General features: G+C 55.0%; 1 protein-coding gene across 5 annotated transcripts in view; it reads left to right on the top strand.

Annotated features, from left to right (window-relative positions):
* The window catches only part of TBC1D22A (TBC1 domain family member 22A), a 385336-nt gene that overhangs the window by 33368 nt on the left and 327981 nt on the right, over positions 1-23987 (top strand). For all 5 annotated transcript variants that reach the window (XM_060306130.1, XM_060306125.1, XM_060306128.2 and 2 more), the window contains exon 4: positions 911-1087. In XM_060306130.1, the coding sequence (XP_060162113.1) occupies positions 911-1087 (177 nt within the window). The remainder of the gene's footprint in view (positions 1-910; positions 1088-23987) is intronic.

Genomic DNA, 23987 nt, shown 5'->3' with positions numbered 1-23987 from the left:
GGACCAGGGCTTGAACCCGTGTCCCCTGCATTGGCAGGTGGATTCTTAAATACTGCGCCACCAGGGAAGCCCTTTACTTTAAATTTCAGTTTTGGAAGATGCGATTGCTCAATGCAATCTGGGCCCGGGGGTCTACAGCCTTTCAGGGCCTCTTGCTTGTGGGTCCCGTGCTGGTCCCTGGAGGCTCTTTGTCAAGTGACCTGAGGGCCCTCTGCTCTTTCCTTTGCCTGTCCCCAGTCCCGGGTGCTGGGTGCCGCGCAGTGTCACTTCAGGCCCTCTTGTGGGTCCTTGTGGGCAGCCCTTCAGTCTGTCTCAGGTCAGTGGTGCCTGGGTGAGGGCTGGGCAAGCTTGCACTCTGGTGGCCCCTCGTCTCCACCTGCAGTGGAGGATCTAGCTTCTTCTGCTTTCTCTGGGTGACGGTCCTTGCCTGACCTCCCTCCTGGGGCTCGGGGAGACCTGGGACGTTCAGACAGTCCTCAGCACCTCCATGGGCTTCATGCTCCCTTCACGTGTGCCTTGGTGGCTTCCCTCCATGCCAGGCCCGGGTGACCCGTGCAGGCATCCTCCCCCCTGCCCTACACCAGCAGATCCTCGGGGCGCGTCACCCAGGCAGGCCCAGACTGTTGGCAGCCATGACAGACCTGGTCTACGGTTGTGTGGTTGTCAGTGTCTTGCTTTTCGTGGGGTGCGTCTGTTTCACTGGGGAACACCCCTCCACCAGGAGGGCCGGCACGCTCCATGGGTGTGAGCTAGGTTCATTTTATCCCTCAAGAAACCAGGTCCTCGCTGCTCGGTGATGGCAGATCCACGGAGGGAGAGCAGCGAGGCATGTGTGAGGCCTCCTTAGTGGTGGGCGTGGGTGTGGGTGTGTCCGGAGCCTCACCTCTGTTCTCTCCTCCTCCCTCTGCAGGAAGCGCCAGTGATGCCGTCCCTCTGCAGAGATCCCAGTCTCTCCCGCACTCGGCGACTGTGGCACTGGGTGGGGTGCCTGAGCCCAGTACCCTCAGCAGCTCAGCCTTAAGTGAAAGAGAGGCCTCCCGGCTGGACAAGTTCAAACAGCTCCTCGCTGGCCCCAACACAGACCTCGGTGAGTCCCCTGTGGGCGAGGCCACGCCGGCTGTGCCTCGTTTCTAAAGGGGGTGCAGCTCTGAAGGCCAGTCTGCTGCCATTTAACGCGCTTGCTCCCCGTGTAACTCACCTGGTGAGAGGTTGATCTGTTGTGCTTCATGCCAGTAGGTCACTAAGACGAGAGCCGTTTGTCCTGAAAGTTTACTGTCGACGTGTTTATTAATGTGCTTCCTCTGCAATTCGATCAGCATTTTCTGATCTGTTTTCCTTAATGCCCAGTTGCACTCTTCTGGCTTCTTAGCACTGCCTTGGGGAGCTCTGCAGGGCCGGCCAGATGGACATCCTTGCCCTTCATAGTGGTCGTGGGGCCGGCGATCCGGGCCGGTGACGGACGTCCTGACGGTGGCTGACTTTGCACCTTCCTGCAGGGGCCCAGTGGGTCTGCGTAGAGTGTGAGCACTTCAGGGGGCAGGGGGCAAGACAGGTCTTGGGTGGAGGGGCCAGCAGGGGACAGGACAGTCACAGGCGTGGTTCTCATGGGTCATGATACCCGCTTGGACGCTCTGCAGCCAGGCTGAGGCGTGCTTGCTTTCAAGTTCTGCTGGAATTCCACTCAGATCTGTGTTCTTCTATTTATGGATCTCATCCCTGTTGAGTGCCACTCTGCACTGGGCGTTCTGCCCGATGCCGGAGCTTTCGGGAGGGTGGAGGTGGCTGTAGTCCCTCATGGTTGCGCTCCGCGGGCTGGGCGCCACGGCGGGCAGTGCCCCGCGTGGCCAGCAGGTGGCGCATGAGGCCCGCGGAGGGAGGCGGCAGCGGCCCAGGACGAGCCTGCGGAAGCCGAAGCCGCGGGCCTGGTTCGTGAGGCCGGAGGAGGGCGTCCTTGGAAAGATCCTGAAGCTCGGAAGGTGCTGCTCCAGCCCGGGTGCCGTTCTCACCGTGGGTGTTTTCTTCTTAGTTTTGTTCAGTTTTTGCCTGCAGAGTCGCACGGCACAGAGATTTGGGCCGGCTGTCTTTGGTAGGTGCAGAGGGAAGATGAGCCCTTTCCCTTCCCCAGCTCGCCTCTCCCCCTTTGCCCGGTTCCAGGTGTCATCTTCCAGAGATGGTCCGCGCACATGTTGTGTTAAACTTTTGATTTCGATGTGATTTCAGATTTACGGAAAAGTTGCAAGAACAGCACGAGCGCCCCCGTACGCTCCTTGCCCAGATTCACCGGTTGTTTACGTTTTGCCCCATTGCATTCTGTGTGTGTGTGCGCTTACGTGCAGACATGCTGTTCCTGAACCGTTTGAGCCATCTGCCCCGCGAGACTGCATTATTTCCTAAGAACAAAGACACCCTCTCGATGTTGTCATGATATCGCTGTCAAAGTCAGGAAATTAAACATCCACGCGGCACTGCTCTCTAACGCACGGCCCACGTTCACATCTAGACGCTTGTCCCAGTAGCACCCATGATACCTTTCTTCCTCGTCCAGAACCCACTGCAGGATCATGCGTGGCGTTCGGTTGCCACGTCTCTCGTCTTGTTAGCTGGAGTGATGCTCCGGCCTCGCCTTGTGGTCTTGGAAGAGCGTAGGCCCTTCGGAGTGTCTTGTTTCACGTTCCCCTGGTGAGATTCGGGCCGGCTGTTTTTGGTCGGAACAGCACTTAATTGATTTGCCTTCTTGGTCGTCGTAGCAGGAGGGCAGGGTGCTGGTTTGTCCTGAGGTCGATGAAGCCAGCTCTGATCCCTGCTTCAGGGGGTGTCTGCCAGTTCTTCCCCCAAAAGTTACTCTTGTTCCTGTGGTGATTCAGAGGTGCTGTGTAGAGGTACTTGGGTCTGTGTGTCGTTACGTATGTTTGTTCTTTCCTCTCCATGCGGATGGTGACGCTGTTCTGCTCACCTTTTAAATGTGACCACGTATTCCCCGATGGTACTCGGGAGAGGCTGTGGCCCCTGTGTGGGGTCGGCAGCGAGCCCGTCTGTCTGCGGCCGCCACGCCGGTTATCCGCTGCCCCTCCCGAGGGGCCCTTTGGGTTTTCCTGACTTGCTCTCATTACAGACGCAAGAGCTGTTCTTCCGACAGAAGAAGAACACCTGTTCCTCACCCTGACCTGACATTCCTGGAGCATCCCTGGCCGTGGGGAGCTCGGGGAGGGAGAGCTTGGGGGCCTCGGTGCGTGGAAGTCTCATGCTCCGAGCCCGAGGGAAGGGGACCGTGCGTGAGGAGCGGAGTGCTGTGCGTGGGCAGCGAGGGCGGGGCTCCCGGGGCAGCTGCCTGCGGGGCTTCCTCTGCACGTGCCCTGGAGCGAGCCTCGTAGCCTCCAGGCCTCAGCCTGCACGTTCACCTGCAGGTACAGCGGTGGCAGCACAGGTGCCCCCCGCTTTACACCGCCTCGCTTTCACGGAAGCCCTACTCAATACCTGTTTCCCTAACGGAAGGAAACCCAGAGGGGGTTTTTGCTTTCATGAAAAAAAGTGAAAAGCAAAAATTGCGTCTTCACTTCACGCCGTTTCAGCTTATGTAAGATTTCATAGAAACACTCTACTTTCGGATAGTGGGGGGAACTGTACAGATTTTGCTGATAATATTGATACATGTGAAGTTTTGGGGAGAGTGGCCAGCACTCAATAAACACTCAGAAAAGATTAATTATTTTACTTCTTCTGATTATTTTCATTTGCACTGGCCTGTTTATTCTCTACTTGATTTTTATAACATTGACATGTGGCCACTTTACAGATATTTTCTTGGTTACATTCAGCAGCTTCTAATGGTAGGTGGCAAGGAGATAGCTCGTGAAAACAAGATTGCCTGATGGGAACGGCAGTTCTGGGTCAGGTTCTGAGCCCCCAGTTAGAATCTTCTAGTGGACTTTGTCATTGGAGTAACTTCTGAAAATAAAATCATACTTAAAAATAAAGCTTTCGGGCTTCCCTGGTGGCGCAGTGGTTGAGAGTCCGCCTGCCGATACAGGGGACGTGGGTTCGTGCCCCGGTCTGGGAGGATCCCACGTGCTGCGGAGCGGCTGGGCCCGTGAGCCATGGCCGCTGAGCCTGCGCGTCCGGAGCCTGTGCTCCGCAACGGGAGAGGTCACAGCAGTGAGAGGCCCGCGTAATGCAAAAAAAAAAAAAAAAAAATGAAGCTTTCAAGGCTTGTGGGAAAGTGAGTACATATGGATAGATTGAAAGGTTAAAAGAAAATCAGATTCTTTTGTTCGGTTGTGGGATTATGGTTTTTTTTCTTTCTTTAGAATTCTATGTGAGTATCAACTCTAACACCAAAAAGAGAAAACCAAAGCTTTCAAAGTGAATTACTGGATTTGTATTTAGTGGCAAGAGAAAACACAGCCGGCAAATTGCCTGTTTTTATAAGGCAGTTAAGATAGCTCCGGAAGACAGTGGGATGTATTATTTTCACACTACGTGAAAGATGCAAGTGGCGAATATTTGCTAATGTTGGAGAAGAAAATCACTGACGTGAGCAGCGCCCGCCCGCAGAAGCAGTTCTACCTGCAGAATGTCGCTCCGCCCGTCAGAGCGCTGTTCTTCTTTGCTCAGCTTGTGCTCCCTTATAGGGGTGAGAGTAGCAAATAGAACTTAACAGCTCACTCTGCTCTTAGCATTGACTCAATATTTACTTGTGCAAAGGCTGCCTGCTTTGAAGCCCAAGAAAATGACACTTGGAGGCTTTCGTTGTGACCACGTGTGTCTGAACCGGCATGTGAGTTGGCCATCGGCTAAACATGTGCAGCCCAAGGCCTGCCGAGTGACCGCCTGGTGGCAGCCGGGCTCTGAGGTCGTCCGTGTGTGACACGCAGCCCTGGTGCCGGACATTCAGACACGAGCACAGAGGGAGTGAGGCCAGGTGCAAGGTCACGGTCCAGTTACCCCGTGAGCACCCGGGCTGGGCTTTAAGACGGAGAGTGTGCCGGGAGACGGCTGTGGGGAGGAGAGGGTTTTTTTCGGGGGGGGGGGAGGGTGATATGGAGTTGTTCACTCAGGAAGCAAGGGTTTGAGTTCGGTGCCCCTTCAGGGCCCGGGGCTGGAGGACAGCCCTGCCTGCAAGGGGCCCTGATGGCAGGAAGGGGAGGCAGTGCAGCCTGGGAGCCAGTGTGATAGGTGACTCAGCCTCCTGTCTCATCAGCCATCACGGGGGAGTTGGGACTCCCCTGCAAGGTCCTTGTGACGTCGGAGGTGGTTGACGTCAGGTGCCCACGTAGTTCTTCATTCGGCCAGTGTTTGTAGAGCACCTGCTGTTGCTGTAGGTGCTGGGGGTGTACCAGGAACAGACCCCAGGGTCCCTGCGCTCAGGAGCTGACGTTGAGTGTTGGGGACAGACAGACAGACAGATGCACGCAGTCAGCACTCCAGGAACCGGCCGAAGGTAGTAGGCGCAGTGGAGAGAAAAACAGAGGTGTGGGGTAAAGGCTGGAGCTTCCCAGGGAGGGGCCAGGGGTGCAGAGGTCTTGCCCTGGGATGGGGCTTCGGGGATGGACAGGGCCTGGTAGGGGAGGGGAGGGGAGGAGGGAGGCCGGCAGGGCAGCGAGGGGCAGGTCTGGAGGGCTGAGGAGGCCAGGAGGAGGCCCCCAGCTTTCTCTCTGTGCAAAGCCTCTGGCAGGGCTGGAACCAGGGGAGCGGAAAAAGGCCACACAGCAGTGGGGAGGTGCAGGGATGTGGGGACGGGGAGGAAATTAGGGGGGTCGACTGGGGGAGGGGAAGCTGGTGGCCCAGGGAGAAGGGGCCACCAGGACTGTGTCAGCTGGAGCCCAGGGGCTGCGGGCGTAGGGGGACAGCTGATGGACACAAAACCGGGGCGCGCCCAAGAAGGGTGTTTTTTCACCAGGTGGCAGAATCAGGTACTGGTGAAACAGAGCCGGGGAGGCAGTGTATCCAAAGAACTGCACGCGTGCTGTGTTTCGGGCCCTCACTCTGTGCGGGGCACTGTGCTTCCTGCGTGTTGGCGTGCGCGTGCACCGCCCCCAACCCAGACACACCCGGGGCCTGCCCCCGCTAGCAGCCGGCTCCTGATCGCAGCTGGGGAGGTTGAGCCCTGGTGCAGGGGCGACCCTGTGGCCCTGTGGCGAGGGCAGGGCCGATGCCGGCCGGGTCCTCGTTCCTCTGCTGAGGGCCTTGCTGGAGGACCGGGAGTGGACGGCAGACGGCGTGGCCTGGCTGTGGTGGCAGGGCTGCCGGTACCCCTGTTCCCGAAGGTCTGGGTGGTGGCCAGCCGGTGCCCAGCGTCAGCCGTAGGACCAGGCGCAGCCCCACAGCCTCGCTGCTGTGTCCCAGCCAGGGACAGTGGAGGCTGCGAGTGTGTGTGCCCGTGCGGGCTTGTCCTGCTGCCTTGTGAAAGGGGAGGGTGGTCCCAGAGGGGCAACAGGATGTGGAAGGGACAAGGTGGCAGCTCCGCTAACTCAGCCTTGGGGCGGACTCCCGCCGGGATGGCCACCCCGGGGACCCCTGGCAGCTGCCCAAGCGCAGAGACTCCAGGGGAGAGGAGTCGAGGTCTCCTCGCGTGCGGTGTTCGCGCTCCCCCGCCGCGGTGCGCTTTGGACCCGCTGGCTGAGCCGCGCGCTCGCATCCCGATTCTCAGCGGAGTGTGGGCAGCATTTGGTTCTTTGCCCTGCTGGTGCCAGTTCAGCTGGACACGCTTCCTCAGATTCCCCCGGGCCCTGCCGCCAGCCGAGCTTCTGAAAGGTAATTGGAGTGTAAGAGGCGGGGCTCCAGGGAGCCCGGCAGGGAGCCTCTGCAGCCCGGTTTTATCTCAGCTGTGAGGTTTGGGGAGAAAGTACTTTTTAGTGAAACAAACAGAGAAGGTTTATGAGGGTTAATGAATTCACCACGCTGCCCGAGTCCTGCAGTCCCCGCCTGCAGCTCAGGACCAGAACCCTGGTGCACATAGTAGGGCCTGGCACGCAGTAGGCGCACATGCAGCAGCGGGAGGAGCGAGCACATCTCAGGCTGAGCCGAGGCAGCGTTCGGCCGGTGCCTTTTCCTTGGTTACTGCGTCTCGTGGGGCTGTGGGCTGGCTGAGCCTCTCCTGTCAGGCAAGCACCGCCGAGGCCGATTCTGACTGAGCAGAGTGCGTGCGGGCTCCAGTCGGGGTGGGGGGGGCCTCTGTGAGGGGACAGGGAGGCCAGAGCCCAGGGTCCAGGCTCTTCTCCCCCACCTTTCTTTCCCGCTTCTCCTGGATTGCCCCCCAGCTTTGGTTCTCCCTGGTAGCATCTTCTCTGACGTCAGGAGGAACACTGGCAAAGCAGCTTTCGTTAAGAATGTACACAAGGAGTTCGTTTTTGAAAAAGTTCATCTGCCTTGAAAGGCAGATTCTAGGTTGGACGTGTCACCTTAGTTGACTTCCCAAGGCCCTCACTCCTCCCCCCTGAACCTGTCACCGTTCGTGCCCCCATCTCTGCACAGCGGTGCCCCCTCTGGTGACCCGGGCCCAGCCCCCCGTCTTCTCCTCCCTCCTCCCCACTCCCACCTCTGGGCTGTCACCAGGTCTCCTGCGCTCAGCACCTCCAGCCCACCGCCTGGTCCCTGCCACTGCCTCTCGCCTAATGGTGACAGCCCATCCCCGCCGTCCCCCGCGCACCTATGTCCGGCATCGTGCTCGGCACAGCTGTCAGCAGTCCTTTGGAAATGAGATCCGGATCAGGTACCATCAGAGCCATCTGGCGGCTCCTTCTCACTCAGAGAGTCAGCCGTCGGCCTGGTGACGCCTGAGAGGCCCGGCCTCCCACGACCTGCCTGTTCCCCTCCCATCGTCCCCTCACTCTGTTCTGCGGTCGCCGGGACGCAGCGGCACGTCCGTGCCTGGGCCTGTGCTCTGCCGTCCCTCTGCCTCGGCTCCCTGCGTGACTCACTTCCTCCAGGCCTCTGCTCGAACAGACCCTCATCATCAGGATCTCCCATCATGCCCCCCACCCCCGAATGCCTCCACACCTTCACTCCCTCTCATCCTGCCGTGTTTTCCTCGGATCACCCGTTGCCCTCTGCCCCCGACCCCCGGAGGGAGACCTCGGTCTCTTTCTAGGGGTTGGTGGTGCCGGGCGTGCGAGCTCAGGGCGGGCATGGGTTGCTGAGCACCAGTGAGACGTCTCCCCCCTTACTTGGGTGGGCGCAGTCCTCCCAGTCTGGCTTCATTTTCTTTCTGTGAAAATAATCACTAGGTAAGTAATTATTCCTGACGTTCAAATACAGCTCAACTGCGGCAGCATCCTCCCTGCAGCCAGGCCCGTTGCACATGTGCGGACCCCGTGCTGCGCCGTCCCCGTGTCACTGACGCCCTGCTTCCCCCCAGAGCCTCTGCCCGGCCCACGGGGGGCTGATCGCCCGAGTCCCGCCACGGAGGAGGGGACTCCGCACGGCTCCTCCCTCTGTGTCGCTCTCGCTGTAGGGTTTCCGCAATGATAGTTCACGGAATGTTATTGAAAGTGAGAGACGTGGAAAAAATAAAAGCCACAAAGTGCAACTGCCACTGTGTACGCTGGCTAAATTATGGCTGTTTTCTCCTCTCCTCTCATTACCTGTAATTGGCTCTCGCCAGCCCTTCAGAGCCCCGCAGAAGGGGCTCCCCGAGCTTGCTTTGTCTTCTGGGCTCAGGACGGGAGTGTGAGAGCTGCAGAAGACGCGCCGGTCCTGACTTCATTGCATGGCCACTGCAGTATCCTCATTGTCTGGGTGGCATTCGCACTACTAGGTGTGGCATTTGAGCTACGTGTAGTTATCACTCGGCTTAGAATAAACCAAAGTGAATATGATTTGGTGAAAGTTAAACATTTCATTTACTATCTCTGGTAGAGCAGATCTTCAGTTTAATTAGGAAACCTTTCAGGGGTCTTTCAGGTAACTTTCTCATGGACGATGATTTCCTGCGTATAATCTTAAAAGCAAATATTAAAAAAAAGTTTGTACATCTACTGTACAGTTTTAAAGGAGCAGTTTGAGAAATCAATCCATTACACGTTTGTCTTTTTTTCTCTAATGATTTCCTTTGTAGATCAGGACATGAAGTAACCAGTTGAATACTCATGAGACCGTGGTGTCTGTTTTTTTGTCTGAGGGATGAGAGCGGAAAAGTGGGCAGAGTGTGTGGGAGTCTGCTCCCTGCCCTGCAGCCCTTTGTGCTCGTGACTCAGCTCTCAGGGTTGTGTCCATCTCACCACTGGACTGTGAGTTCCTCGTGGGCCGTGCTGTGAGCCACTGGTCTTCGTGTCCAGTGATGGGGGCCAGTGACGGCGCTTGCTCAGGAAGTGCTGCTGGGGTCCATTGGCCTGCTCTCTCCTGCCCCACGGCCCCCTCAGTGCTCTTGGCCTCTGTGGTTCACCAGCTGAGGAGGGGGATTGGTTAGGATTCGTTTTGGCTGAAGGTATCAGAAAACCAGACTCAGGGGCCTTTAGACAAATAAGGGTTTATTTTTCTCAGCAGGATGTCTGGAGGTAGGGAGCTGTGGGCATTGATTTCATCAGGGATCTAAGCTCGTGGCCACAAGGTGGCGGTCATTGTCCTGTGTCAAAGCAAAGGGCAGTCACCATGGCATCTGTAGTCTTATCAGAAAAGCAGTTTGACCAGAGCTGGGTCACGTGCCCCCTGCCCGGTTCCCGCCCCCCGAGCTGCAAGGGGTGCTGAGAAGGATCTCGTGGGCTCGGCCGTTGGCACTTTGGAATTGGGGTTCCGGTTACAGGGAAGAGGGAGGGGATGGATGTTGGGTGGACAGCCAGCTGTGTTTGCCACTCAGATAGGCACGTGTAAATCTGTCACCCCACCAGGTTTCCGGTTCCTTGAAGTAGGGATTGTCTTTCTTGTATTGTAGCACTTAACCCATGGCTGGTGTCTAGCACTGCCCCGACCACACGGTGGAGACCCAGAAATTGTTTGAATTGTGTTGAACTGTATACACAGTCTTGGGTGTGGAGGGAACGAGTGAATGAACTTTGAATTTTCATAGTCAAAGACACAGTATTTAGAATGAGCCCTCCTGTGTCCTGGTTTTGCCCCCAAATGTAGCTCAGATTCCAAAGGACCACAAACCAACACATAGCCAGGTGTCTGGTCCTGGAAACTGCAAAGAAAATAATGCTTTTAAATTAATTAATTAATTAATCAGTGCACAGATCCTATCTTGTGCATTCTGGAAATGCACATCCTGTAAAGTTGCCAGATGAAGCTAGAAAGAAGAGGGTTTTCTGAGGAAGGGAAGTTGGAAGAGATGGTGAGCAATTGGAATTCCCTGTAGGTGTGGAAGGATGCGGGCAACACAGCAGCAGGATTTTGACTTCTTTAGAATCAAATCAAGGGCTCTGGGATGGTGGTAGTGGTGACCTTGGTGGTAGTGATGGTGATGGTGATGGTGGTGGTGATGGTGATGGTGGTGGTGGTGATGGTGGTGATGGTGGTGTAGTGGTGGTGATGGTGGTAGTGGTGACCTTGGTGGTAGTGATGGTGATGGTGATGGTGGTGGTGATGATGGTGATGGTGGTGATGATGGTGGTGATGTTGGTGATGGTGGTGGTGATGGTGATGTTGGTGATGGCGGTGGTGGTGATGATGGTGATGGTGGTGGTGATGTTGGTGATGGTGGTGATGATGGTGGTGATGTTGATGGTGATGGTGGTGATGGTGGTGGTGGTGATGGTTGTGATGATGGTTATGGTGGTGATGATGATGATGGTGATGGTGGTAGTGGTGGTGATGTTGGTGATGGTGATGTTGGTGATGGTGGTGGTGATGGTGATGTTGGTGATGGTGGTGATGTTGGTGATGATGGTGGTGGTGGTAGTGGTGGTGTTGGTGGTGATGTTGGTGATGGTGGCTGGCTTTGACCGAGAGCTTACTCTGTGTCAGGTACATGGAAGTATGTGGAATCCCTGAGAAGGAGCTCAAAGAGGCCGGGGCACACTGGCTGTCCACTTCAACTTTACCCTCCTGGGTTCCTGTCATGTGTGTTTTCCAGACAGAGGCCCTACTCACTCTGGTGCTTCTTCCTGGGGTGGTTTGGTTGCCCATCTTCCTAGGAAAATCCCAGGAGCCAGAGTCAGCTGTGCTCCCTTGTTTGGTTACTCTTTTTTTTTTTTTTTTTTTTTTGTGGTATGCGGGCCTCTCACTGCCATGGCCTCTCCCATTGCGGAGCACAGGCTCCGGACGTGCGGGCTCAGCGGCCATGGCTCACGGGCCTAGCTGCTCTGCGGCACGTGGGATCTTCCCGGACCGGGGCACGAACCCGTGACCCCTGCATCGGCAGGCGGACTCTCAACCACTGCGCCACCAGGGAAGCCCTGGTTACTTTCTTGTGCCGTCTATCTGGTTCACCCCTACAGGTAGGAAGGGAAGTTGCACGTGTTAAAGATGAGAAGCAAGAAAGTGGAGAAGAAAGAGGTCGGGTGCCGTTTTGACTTTGTCACTCCCAGGCCCTCTGTGACCCTCAAAGGGCCTGAGTTATCCCTTCCCAGGAGGGAAACACAGCAGTCACATGTGCAGGGGTGGTGGGGCAGGAGAGGCCAGATGTGGGGCCCCGTGTTTGCACGTCCTGGACCCCCGCTCTTGAACTGCCCTGAGGATGGGGCCCCTGACGGTGGCAGGTCAGGAGACTGTAAGCTGAGTCACGCGACAGGAGTGGATGTGTGCGACACGCTAAGGGGCCGCGCGGAGGAGCAGGGGGCAGGGATGCCTGGACAGGGCCTAGTCCTGGTCCACGCTGTGCTCCAGTGACGATCGGTGGTTTGCTGTTCACTTGACGGGCCCAGGGGCTGCGGTCGCCTGCTCAGCTCGACACTGCACTCATTTGAAAGCTTCACTCTGCAGGCCCACGAGTCTGTGGGGTGCAGGTGCTCACGGACGCCGTCTGAAATGGCTGGTCACCTGGCTGCAGGGTGTGCCGGTGGTTGTGGACCTCTGAGCCCGTGCCAAGGATCCTGCCCTGCGTGGCGCCGAGGCCCACGGGCTGCTTCGCCCTGAGCGGGTTTCTAGTTTCAGCATAGAAAGCGAGGAAGTGCATTATTGGTGTGGTAATGCTGGAACTGAATACCGTGGGCTGGGCGGCTACAGCTGACATTTATTTCTTGTGGTTCTGGAGGCTGAGAAGTTCAGGGTCAAGGCACCGACGGCAGATTCTGTACCTGGTGAGGTTCATAGATGGCGCCTTCTTACTGTGCTCCAGCGGCCGAAGGGGCGAGGGCGCTCCCTGAGCCTCTTTATCAGGGCACTAATCCCATCCAGGGGGACCCCACCTTGTGATCTAAGCACATCCTACAGCCCCCACCTCTGAACCGTCACCCTGGGAGTCGGGATTTAACATAGGCCCTTTGGGGACACAAACAGTCTGCGGCAGCTTTCCTGCTCGACGAGACGCAGCACTGTGTGGTCACCGCACAGCACCAGCCTGCCCTTGTCAGGGAGGAAGGCCTCTGTTCGTGAAGGTCTTCCCCACAGGTTTCCTCGCTGGTTCTGTGCTGCCCTAAGCGATCAGCAGAGTGGCCCCATTTTGCAGATGAGGAAACTGAGACTCAGAGGAGGAGGAGGGCCTGCCTGAGGGTAAGCCCACAGGCAGCAGCAGCCCGGGGCTCCCTGCACGTCCTCTGCGCTCACTGTACCAGGACACGCAGTCCAGTTTTAGGGATTTGGTGCAGGGTTAGATCGCACGTGACCAAAATGAGAAAAAGGGAGAAATTCCTGATGAATAGAAGTGCAGGGCATGGGAGATGAGAAGTCACTTGGGTTGGCCTCACAATGGGGTAGGACACAGGAAGGAAGTTAGAGAAACAAGGCAGCGCTGGGTTTTGTGTCGGGAAGTGAAGAAAATCATCTTTATCCTGGATTTGCCATGAGGAGTGAGGCGCTGCCGAGCAAGGCTTTGGTTTTGGTTTTGGTTTTGAGCCAGGTCTTGAGATACTAATACAAACTGAGGCTTTCTGGTGAAATCTTAGACTGTACTCAAATTGGTCCTAAAGGGAAAAAGTTCAGGCTTGCTTAAAGTGCTTAAAAAAATGAAATACCCTTTTTCTTAGGATAAGATAGTCTGAAAAAATTAGTTAAGGATGTCTTTTTAAATCTGTGTTTTAACCTATGTGTTGTTTTAGGTTCTAGAAGTAAGAACAACCACAATATAGAAAAGTCAGCAGCCATGATGGCCAGTCACCTTGCCCCCCATCTCTGGCCTCTTGGGGGACAGAGGAGTGTGGAAAACAAGCATGTGGGCTTTGGGGTCACATCAGGTCATGGCCACGCTTTGCCATTTACTGGCAGAGTGACCTGGGCAGTTTTTTCCCCCCAGACTTCTTTCGGCGTTAGTCTCCCCACCTGTAAAATGGGTCTAATGGTGCTTGCCTCCACCTGGCTTTGGGAAGCGGTCCGTGAGGAGCAGTCCGTGCAGTGCAGCAGGCTCGCCCTGGCGCTGGAGCGGGTCTGCATCACTGCCTTTCCCAGTGGAGCCTGCCCACCTCTCTCCACAGTGGCAGCGAGGATGCAGACGCCACTTGTCACCCCGATCCAGTTACTATCACCTCATGCGCCTTTCCCACCTTGCTGCAGTCTTCATAACCATCATTTTTAATGGCTATATAATGTTTTGAGAATGATTTTTACTTAAAATTGTTATTAAAGTTGTGTATCTGTCTAAATCAACATTTAATTTATATGCTTAGTCAAAATCTAGACATATTTAACAGTATTCAAGATACGTACTATAAATGCACTAACAGGAACGTTGTTCCTTGAGATTCTGCAGGAGGGGGAGTTGTGAGCACTTAAAGTTTGGGAACTGGTGATGTTCATTCGTATCTTTTGTTTACTAGTTTTTTTTTTAATTGAAAAAGCTACATCGTGCAATATTAAAAAATTCAATTGGTCGCTAAGGGTTTACATGATGACAAATAAATCTCCGTCCCCAGGCCAGTGGCTCCCCTTCTGTTTCTTACCTCCGTTCATAAGTGCCCTGTGTTTATTCAAGTGACTGTATGGATGGGTGTGTATACGTCGCCCCCCCAGCCCCCGTTCTCCGTAAAATGCAAATGGAAGCATATCAGTCTCATGGGCCTCTTTTCTCACTTTGTACACGTTGGGGAGCCTGAGAATAGGTGATACTTAGCGTAGTCATCATTTTATTCACTAGTGTCAGCCTGGCATACAAATCATCAAACTCTCAAGTAAAATATTCCTTTAAAAAAAATGGAGGTGAAATTCATATAACATACAATGAACCGTTTTAACCTGCACAGATCAGTGGTAGTTGGTGCACTCACAGTGCTGTGCAGTCACCTAAAGTTTGTGCCCCACCTACAATATTCTTAATGAAAACATCCTCATGACCCCGTAAAGAAAGAAATCTGCACCCCCACGTTCACTGCAGCATTGTTTGCAATTGCCAACACGTGGAAACAACCTAGGTGTCTGTCAGCGGATGAGTGGATAAAGAAGATGTGATACATACACACATGTGCGTGCGCAGCAGGATATTATTCAACCATAAAAAGAATGAAATATTTCCGTTTGCGATAACATGGATGAACCTTGAGGGCATTATGCTAAGTGAAGTAAGTCAGAGAAAGACAAATACCATATGATCTCACTTACTTGTGGAATCTAAAACAAAAACAAAAACAACTGAGCGCACAGATGCGGAGAACAGGCTGGTGGTTGCCAGAGGTGGGGGGGTTAGGGGCAGGTGGAATGGGCGAGGGGGGTCAAAAGGAACAAGCTTCCCGTTGTGAAGTAATACTGTACTGCGTATTTGAAAGCTGCTAAGAGGGTAGATCTTAAAAGTTCTCATCACAAGAAAAACACATTTTGTAACTGTGTGGTGATGGGTGTTAACTAGACTCAGTGTGGTGATCATTACCTTGTATACCTGAAACTACTATAATAGGCCAGTTACACCTCAATCAGAAATATTCTTGGGCTTCCCTGGTGGTGCAGTGGTTGAGAGTCCGCCTGCCGATGCAGGGGACACGGGTTCATGCCCCGGTCCGGGAGGATCCCACATGCTGCGGAGCGGCTGGGCCCGTGAGCCATGGCCGCTGAGCCTGTGCGTCCGGAGCCTGTGCTCCGCAACGGGAGAGGCCACAGCAGAGAGAGGTCCGCGTACTGCCAAAAAAAATATATATATATATATATATGTATATATATATTCTTAATGCAAAAGAATTGCCAGACGGGAACAAAGACACAGACCTACTGGAGAATGGACTTGAGGACACGGGGAGGGGGAAGGGTAAGCTGGGACGAAGTGAGAGAGTGGCATGGACATATATACACTACCAAACGTAAGGTAGATAGCTAGTGGGAAGCAGCTGCATAGCACAGGGAGATCAGCTCAGTGCTTTGTGACGACCCAGAGGGGTGGGATAGGGAGGGTGGGAGGGCGGGAGACGCAAGAGGGAGGGGATATGGGGATATATGTATATGTATAGCTGATTCACTTTGTTATAAAGCAGAGACTAACACACCATTGTAAAGCAATCATACTCCAATAAAAAAAAATTGTCGGAAATGTAGTCATCAGGAGGTTTTGTTTGTTTGTTTGTTTGTTTTTTGGTGTAACAGCAGTTACACAATAGGGGATTTTTTATGCATATAATCAACTGAAGAGGTAGGTCTTCCCTTCACTCTTCGGGTTGCCCCTCTTCAGGTGTGCCCTGTGGTTCGACGTTATTCAATTACAGATTAAATCACCTCCCAGAAAATATGATGCATCATATCGTGTGTGTGTGTGTGTGCGCGCGCGCGCGCACAGCAGGACCTTGGGAAGTCCCCTGGTGAGGGCTTTCCCCTTCCTGCTGCCCGAGAGCTGGTCCTACCGGGCGTGCGCTTCTGGATCCCCGCCTGGGCCAGGTGCGGTGCCCGACTTCCTGCCCTGAGCCCGTGGGGCCGCCAGGGTCGACTGTGGTCTTCCCATCTTACCGAGTCGCCGGTGGAAGTGGCTGCGTCAGAATGGATGGCCCATCCTGACTGCAGGCTTCGTGCTCCTGCTGCCCCAACAAGCTGCCTCTGGTGGGGACGAGGGGCTTAGGTGTGGAGCAGTGTTCTGGAAGGGTTGGAAAGGCAGTGTGTTCACTTGTCGTTATGCTCTCCGGGGTCATCGCCGCGGGGTGGGCACCACCTAAAAACTCTGCCCGGGTGCAGGACCAGGGAGGTGAAGCCCGCTCGCGTCTCCCGACGCTGTGGACACCTTGGTTGTGAGCCTGTCCTTTCCTTTGGGGCTTACGTGCTTTGTCCTTACCTCCTGTCCAGGTTACGTTTACTGCTGTCAGAGCCGGCATTGTGAGTGTGCTCAGGGCGTACTGCGGGGCGAAGTTCGTTGGGGCAGCCAGCGGTGTGGGACTCGCTCTGTGGTGCGTCCGGGCACTGGGCACACCCGGGCCACTCACTCCCTTCCCACTCATGTCCTTGCACGCCCACCCCTGTAGCTGAGCCTCCTGGGCTGCTCGGTTGTTCCGCGGAGGGCGGGCTGACCTTAAGGAGGGGAGGCTTTTCCCCCAGTTTGCCGCCAGAGCCGGGGGTGGGCTGCCGTGGTCATCTACAACCGGCCTTGGTGGCTTTTGGCTTCGGGGAGCGTGGCTGTGTTAGGCTGTGGTCCAGGACACACCCTGGGCACAGGGCAGCAGGCTGCTGGGGAGGAGACATGGCGAGTGGAGCTGAGCCCTGACAGCCGCAGCAGCAGCAGCGACGACAGTGCAGCGACACCACCTCTGCCGAGGCGCTGAGCACACCGCGCGGGAGCCGTGTGCTGTCCCTAGGGTCAGGCGGCCGTGACGTGGTCGCCGTCTGCGGGCCTCCCGGCCAGCAGAGCCAACACTTGGAGGCAGCGGTGTCTGAGGGAGCTTGTCGTCGTCCTGAGGCGGCCGCGCTGCAGGGACGAGGCTTCTTTGAAGATGCAGCGGTGGGAGAAGCCAGAGGTGCAGGCGGGACCGGAGCTTGGCAGGTCGGGCAGCCGTGGGGCAGTGGGGGAGAGAGAGAGAGAGAGAGAGAGAGAGAGAGAGAGAGAGAGAGAGAGAGACACTGTGATGGGGAATCCCCTGGCTGCCCAGTGGTTAGCGCTTTCGCTGAGTTGGGGAACCACGATCCCGCAAGCCACGCGGCGAGTGGGGCACAGATGCTGAGATCTCGGGTTCACACCCTGCCTCTGCCGCCTTCACGCCTTCTGGTCACTTGCTGCATCCTTGGCCTCCTCATGGGCAAAATCAAGGAGTTGGGCCAATGGCAGCAGAGGCCCGAGAGCCTTGGATACAGTGACTCGTTCTGTGGGCAGGTGGGAGCCGCGAGGGTTTGGGGTCTGGGAGTGGAATGATCAGAGCCGCACTTTGGGCAGGTTAATCTGGCCTCTGTTCCTTTGTGATGATCCCACCGAAGGGCTGCAGGTGACAGCGTGTGGGCGACACTCTGAAATGCGGCCGCGACTGAGTTAGCTGTGCTTTGAACCCAAGCTGTCTGGAACTGCCCCGCGCGTTTGTGGGTCCCTTGCCCCCCTCCCTGGCCTGCTCTCTCCCGGACACCGGCCCGCTCTTCTCTGCACACCCCGCGGCCACAGCCGGCTCAAGCCAGTGAGGTTGTTTGGAGCTGGCCAGTGGTGGGGCGCAGACCCGGACCCGCGCAGTCCCGTGGATCATAGGGGCCCCGTGCAGCTGGCCTGAGGGGCGAGTGGGCTCCTCAGCTCACGCGGGTCCGCCGCTCTGTCGGGTGCTGGGCCTCCATCTGCCTGCAGCACCCTCCCAGCCTGGGTGAGCCTGCTCCCGTCGGCTGGGCCCACCCTCCTGGGAGCCTCTGCCCGCGGCCCTGTGGGTGGCGCTGCGTCCCGTGTGCCTTTGTGAACCGGGCTTTCAGTGGACGTTGGTGAGGAAGGGCAGAGGCTCCCAGCGTTTTAGTTGAAAGATGCTGCCAGCTAGCTCAGGGCTCTGGGGTGGATTTCGTGATCCTTGTCTCAGGACCTACCACCACTGTTAAATTTAGGAACTACCCTCAGTTTACATGAAAACGTTCCCTAATCCTTGTGAACTTAAAGTTGCCTGTTTCAGCGTATTCCTTAGTTAGCATTTATCTTTTCTTGCTTTGGTTCCTTCCTTCCAAGTCACTTTACGCTTTTTTGAGCCTCACTGTTTTGCGTTCTTGTGGTGCGTGGTGCCTTCCTCATTGACGGACTCCGTCGTGTCGTGTCGTGTCAGGGCTGCCCGCGTGGTGATCACGTGGCCGCCACCGCGCATCACTTCAACATTGTGCGTCTCTCAGGCGCCCGAGGCCTTTGTGTATGCAGGTCACTGGGTTCCATTTGCTTGTCCCTTTACTTTAATGACTTTCTCGATCAGACCGTTAAATACTTCGCTAAAGTACACTCTTTTCTTCCATTTATTCGTGGTTATTTCCTCGATAAAATGCATATTGAATTAGTAAGACATGAATTTCCTTCTGTGTGCCAATCCTATCAGAAGTTATTAAAACTTTTCTAGATTTGGGCCTTCTGTACTTGAAAATTCCATCCCCATTACCTAAACCAAATATGAAAGTATAAAATGTATTTAGCAAAGTCATGTTTTGATCTTTCATATACAGGGTTTGCATGGTAGGAACACAGCCTTATCTTGTGGAATATTAACTTTGTTTATCTTTGGTATTCTTTTTTTTTTAAAGTTACTTTTTTAAAAAAAAATTAATTAATTTAATTTTGGCTGTGTTGGGTCTTCGTTTCTGTGCGAGGGCTTTCTCTAGTTGTGGCAAGCGGGGGCCACTCTTCATCACGGTGCGTGGGCCTCTCACTATCGCGGCCTCTCTTGTTGCGGAGCACAGGCTCCAGACGCGCAGTCTCAGTAGTTGTGGCGCACGGGCTTAGTTGCTCCGCGGCATGTGGGATCTTCCCAGACCAGGGCTCGAACCCGTGTCCCCTGCATTAGCAGGCAGATTCTCAACCACTGCGCTACCAGGGAAGCCCTATCTTTGGTATTCCTAAGTATAATTTAAAATTACAAGTGTTCAGTGTTTAAAGTTTAGCACGTAGTGTGAATAATCATAAGAAAAACAATAGCATTGAATATTTTTTGATGCCCATCTTGTGCCATGCGTGGCACTCAGTACTCTCTGGGAATTTTCTTGATCTATTCTCACAACGACCCTGTGCGGTGGACACAACCTCCCAAGACCAGGGTCAGAAAGAATGATGAAAACCAGCTGTACACCTGCTGTCCTGGTAGCCCAGGGGGTTAAAAGAGCTTATCTTTGTGTCTTTTCAGGAGGGCCTTTATGGGGTGTGTGTGTGTGTGTGTGTGTGTGTGTGTGTGTGTGTGTGTGTGTGTGTGTGTGTGTGTGTGTGTGGTCTTCCTTTTTATAGACTTGGGATTAAGCTTGTACCTCTCTGTGCATCTCATGATTTTCACTTGTTATAAATGATGTCTTTCCCAAGATAGTAATGTTCTCTCAAAGCACGGTTGTTAGCGGCTGTGTGATAGTCATTAAAGTACAGCCATTTCTGCCATTTGCTCATTGGTGACACATTTCGTAAGCCATTCCCTTATTATTTGGGCATTTCAGTTGTTTTCAGTTCTGGTTTTGTTTTTTATTTATTGTTATGACTGACCCCAAGGAACACCCCCAATCATAACTCTGCACACCTTCTGTGTTTCCTTAGGATAAATCCCGAGCCCGGGCTTGGTATTAATGGAGGAGCACCGTCGGTCGCTCGGGCGCCGTGTCCTTGCGTGTGACCCTTCGGTTCCCCGAGGGTCCTGTGTAGTCTGAGAGCCGCCGTTGACTTGGTTACTCTTTGCCCTTTCGTTTCATCCACATCAGTGTTTTGGATTGAGGTGCCCCGGGCACACGGTACTTTATTGGGACCCTCTGATGCTGTGTCGCTCAGAGCCCGCCCTCCTGCCGTCCTTCCGTGGGATTTGCTCAGGCTTTGCTGCTCGAGCCTTTCTAGGGTCCTCCTTGGCGGGTGGGCATTTTAACAAGGCTGCAGCCGTTTCTTAGTCTCATCTATTCACTCTCTCCCTAAGTTACTCATTCTGTCGTCCACTTGTTGATTTCTTCCTTCGTTGTTTTGGAGAGTGAATTTCTTAAGCACCTGCCTCATACTGGGCACTGAGGATGCAGGAGGTATTGGTCAGTCTGCTGCTGGGCTTGTGGAGGGACTGAGACCAGTCGAGTGGGGGAAGGAGTCCCTGACCTTAGTCGGAGCGAAGGACGGAGGCGAGGGAGAGGCGCTGCCCGACAGGGAGGAGTAGCAAGGTGTGGCTGGGCTGTGCTGTGTGCGCACACCTGTGCGTGTGCCCCTGTGGGAGATGGAGCCTGGCAGGTGGGTCCAGCCGCAGCTGGGCGGCAGGGCTCTGGAACGGCGAAGCGGTTCGGATGTTATCCTGAAGCTCGTGTCGTTTCCCTGCTCACGGCTCTTTCAGAATGTCCCCTTGGGAGAGTCTCCCACCTTTGGTCGGTCCTACCCTCCTCTCTGGCTGCGTTTCTCGCCACTTCCCGTCTCTGCACTTGAAGCTCGTGGCTCCGGTCCCGCCTGTCCCCTGGGCCTCCCAACCCCCTCTGCACGGCCAGCGCTGGGGCCCCCTTCGCTCCCACACAACGTTGGTTGCGAGGTATCTCTGGGGACCCTGGGCTGAGTCCCCTAGGAATCACTGTGGCTCTGCTCGGGCCTGGCTCAGGGCCCTGCCTGGTGGTGTCTGGTCCCCTGAAGAGCAGGCGCTACCTGCCGTGTGGTGTTCAGTGGTGGCGCCTTTATCTCAGCCAAAACCTGTTTTCAGGAAATTCCCCGCTGCGCCCTTTACCAAGTCACGTTGCTGGTTTCCAGCGGGCTTAGGTGACTTCTGCGGGGGCTCGAAGGAGAATCCGTCCATCAGAAGCGAATCGAAGGCTCACACCACCGTCACCAGGTCGGATGCTCCTGGGGCCTGTCGTGTCCGGCTCTGCTGTGGGCGGCCCTGCGGGGGGAGCCCGGTTACTAGTTCCCGGCCTTGAGGTGTGCACAGGTGAGGGGGAGACGCGGCAGGCGCCAGGACGGGTGGCCCAAGAGGGGTTCGGCCAGCCCTGGCTGCACATGAGCTGAGGGGGGCCCGTGAGCTGGTCAGGCTGGCCTGGCAGAGGCCGCGGGGCTTGGACTGGCTTGGAGGGCTGGCGGGGGCTCAGGTCGGCGACAGAAGAGGCCCCCGGGGCTCGGAGTGGCGTCAGCCTGGGCACACGCACCAGTCACTGTCTCCTGGGGAGCTTTAAAAAAACACAGCAAAACCAGTGCCTGGCCTCCCCCCCGGCCGGGGCCTCGGAACCCTGGGTCGTAACCCCGGTCCTAGGGCGGAGGTAGCGGGAGCGCTCAGACGGTGTCTGGAGCCTTGCTGTGGGGCTCTGGCTATGCGAGGCTTTGGGAGGTCATGGGCAACGCTAGACCTCAGTAACTCACTGTAGCCAGCAGTGTCGCCAGGCGAAGGTTTGCTGTAGCATAGAAGACCTTGTGATCCCATAAATAACACGTGCTTGTTAGGAAAACTTGGAAAATACAGAGGACCCCTGCAGACAGATCATTACCTGCATCGTGTCTCACCACCTGAACCGTGGTCCTGCTCTTCGTGTGGTCAGTGTCCCCTACCTGCCACCTGAGGTCACGTGTGAAGGGTGGGTCCTCTCTGGAAGGTCCAGGGCCTGCAGTGAATTCTCGGGGTGCCTGGGGCAGCATCCACAGGGTTGGGGTGGAGACTGCAACTGTCAGCTTGGCTTGGGTCCTGGCCACATCACTGACCACCACGTGACGCTGAGCTCGTGGAGAGGATTAAGTGAATTCACTTAAGTACAGCTCTCAGAATGGTGCATGGCATATAGACAGGACTCCATAAATGTGAGCTGGGATACTGACTTTTACTCCTGTGGTCACTTCTGGCTCTGCCCTCCTGCTTTCTTCTGAATTCTTGGTTTGATTCGATCAGTTAACTGTGCTTTTCGTCCAGGCACCTGCTGGGTGCCACCGACATACAAGGGGAAATGAGACCTGGTGCCGCGACTCAGGGGACACGGATGATGGTCTCGGGCAGCGCCACCCAAGGGGAGGATGTCACTGTGTGATTTCACATGTCCTTGTAGCCACACCGAGGACATGCAAAGAAACAGGCGAAATTAATTCTCAGGATTTAGGGATTTCCCTAGTGGTCTAGTGGTTAAGACTTCGCCTTCCAATGCAGTGGGTGCGGGTTTGATCCCTGGTCGGGGAGCTAAGATCCCTCATGCCTCGCGGCCAAAAAACTGAAACAAGCAGTATTGTAATGCTGCTTTTGAAGTCAATAAAGACTTTAAAAAATATCTTAAAAAAATAATTCTAAGGATTTACTTATTATTCCAATGTATATATACAGAGTATTATCTTAACATATTATAAATTCAATATATAATCCGTGTACAAGCTGTAAATAGTAGCGTGGACTCATATGTTGGTACCGCGTCGGTAAGAAATTCCTGGTGGCTAAGGGAATTTTTTCTTTTGGATTACGGATGTCCAGCAGTCGATTTTAAGTTATTTAGACAGTGATTGTGTTAACCCCGGAGACTCCAAAGCTTCCGTCTGCTGCAGGTACAAATGCCTCATTTCCTAACCCCTCCTTGGGTAACACTACTTTTGCCTAAATTTTGGCTTAAAATGAGGTGGCGCCTTTTTCCCCCGGGGGTCAGATCTCTGACCCTGGTTCCCTGTGGCGGGTGTGGGTGCTTCTGCTCCTGCCCTTGGCTGGCTCAGCGCGGGCCCCCTCACCCCCTTGCTGCCGCCCTGTGCGCACAGGCCACGCAGAAGGGCCAGCTCAGCTTTGCCTTCTCATCTGCCTCATGTCTCTGTCCTACTGGATGCTGGTAGCAGAAAGGAGACGTGGAGACATTTGTTTTCCACATTGGCATAAATTATGCGGTACCTCCTTGCCAGGAAAGATCATGATGAGTTGGTTTTTTTTAAGGAATTTTATTTACTTTTTGGCTGCATTGGGTCTTTCTTGCTGCACGCGGGCTTTCTCTAGTTGTGGTGAGCAGGGGCTACTCTTCGTTGCGGTGTGCGGGCTTCTCATTGCGGTGGCTTCTCTTGTTGCGGAGCGTGGGCTCTAGGCATGCGGGCTTCAGTAGTTGTGGCGCACGGGCTCAGTAGTTGTGGCTCATGGGCTGTAGAGGGCAGGCTCAGTAGTTGTGGCGCACAGGCTTAGTTGCTCTGCGGCATGTGGGATCTTCCCGGACAAGGGCTCGAACCCATGTCCCCTGCATTGGCAGGCAGATTCTTAACCACTGCGCCACCAGGGAAGCCCCCTCTGTCTTAAAGGCTCGTCCCCTCCCCCTGCTCAGCAATTCTCAGCTTTCCTGGGAGTGGACCCATCTGTGACATTTTCACGTGCAGACTGCAGCTGAAGGAGCCTAAAGCCTTTCCTTTCTTACTCCCCTGATCTTGTTAGTTTGTTTATTGAGAGTCTGAGCTGAGCCCATCATGGGTGTAATCACACATGTAATCCTCAGGGTTGCTCTTTCCCGCCTGTAGGGAGGCTGTTGATAGCAATTTCCCAGGGCTGGGCAGCTGTGGGGAGGGGAGCCGGTGTTTGTCCGGTTCCAAGTGTCATACAGGTCGAGGCCGCGGTGTCCAGGATGGCTCCTGGCTCTCGGTTCGTGCTCAGGTAATTGTCGAACGAATAAATGGAAACGCACAGCCAGTTTCAGCTCTCCTTTCCACGTGTGCCTCTGTGTGTGTGAAAGATTAGCTCGCTGTGAAACCTGTTTTTCTTCCTTTGCCAGAAAGCAATCAACAGAGACTCCTGCCTTCGTCGTGTGGTAGAGTTGATTGACATGGTTCTTTGTGCCTGGAAAGCAAATTATGTTAAAATGTTCCTCGAGATCTATTTATAAGTTACTCGGTTCAGCAGCACTGTTTGCTTAGAACTAGGTCCCGCCATGTTCTTCACGCACAACCGCTGCCACACAGGGGAGCGGGGCTCCCACGGACCTCG

The sequence above is a fragment of the Globicephala melas genome, chromosome 10 (genome assembly GCF_963455315.2).
Source record: "Globicephala melas chromosome 10, mGloMel1.2, whole genome shotgun sequence".
Taxonomy (NCBI): Eukaryota; Metazoa; Chordata; class Mammalia; order Artiodactyla; family Delphinidae; genus Globicephala; species Globicephala melas.
This window is presented reverse-complemented; position numbering and strand designations above follow the sequence as displayed.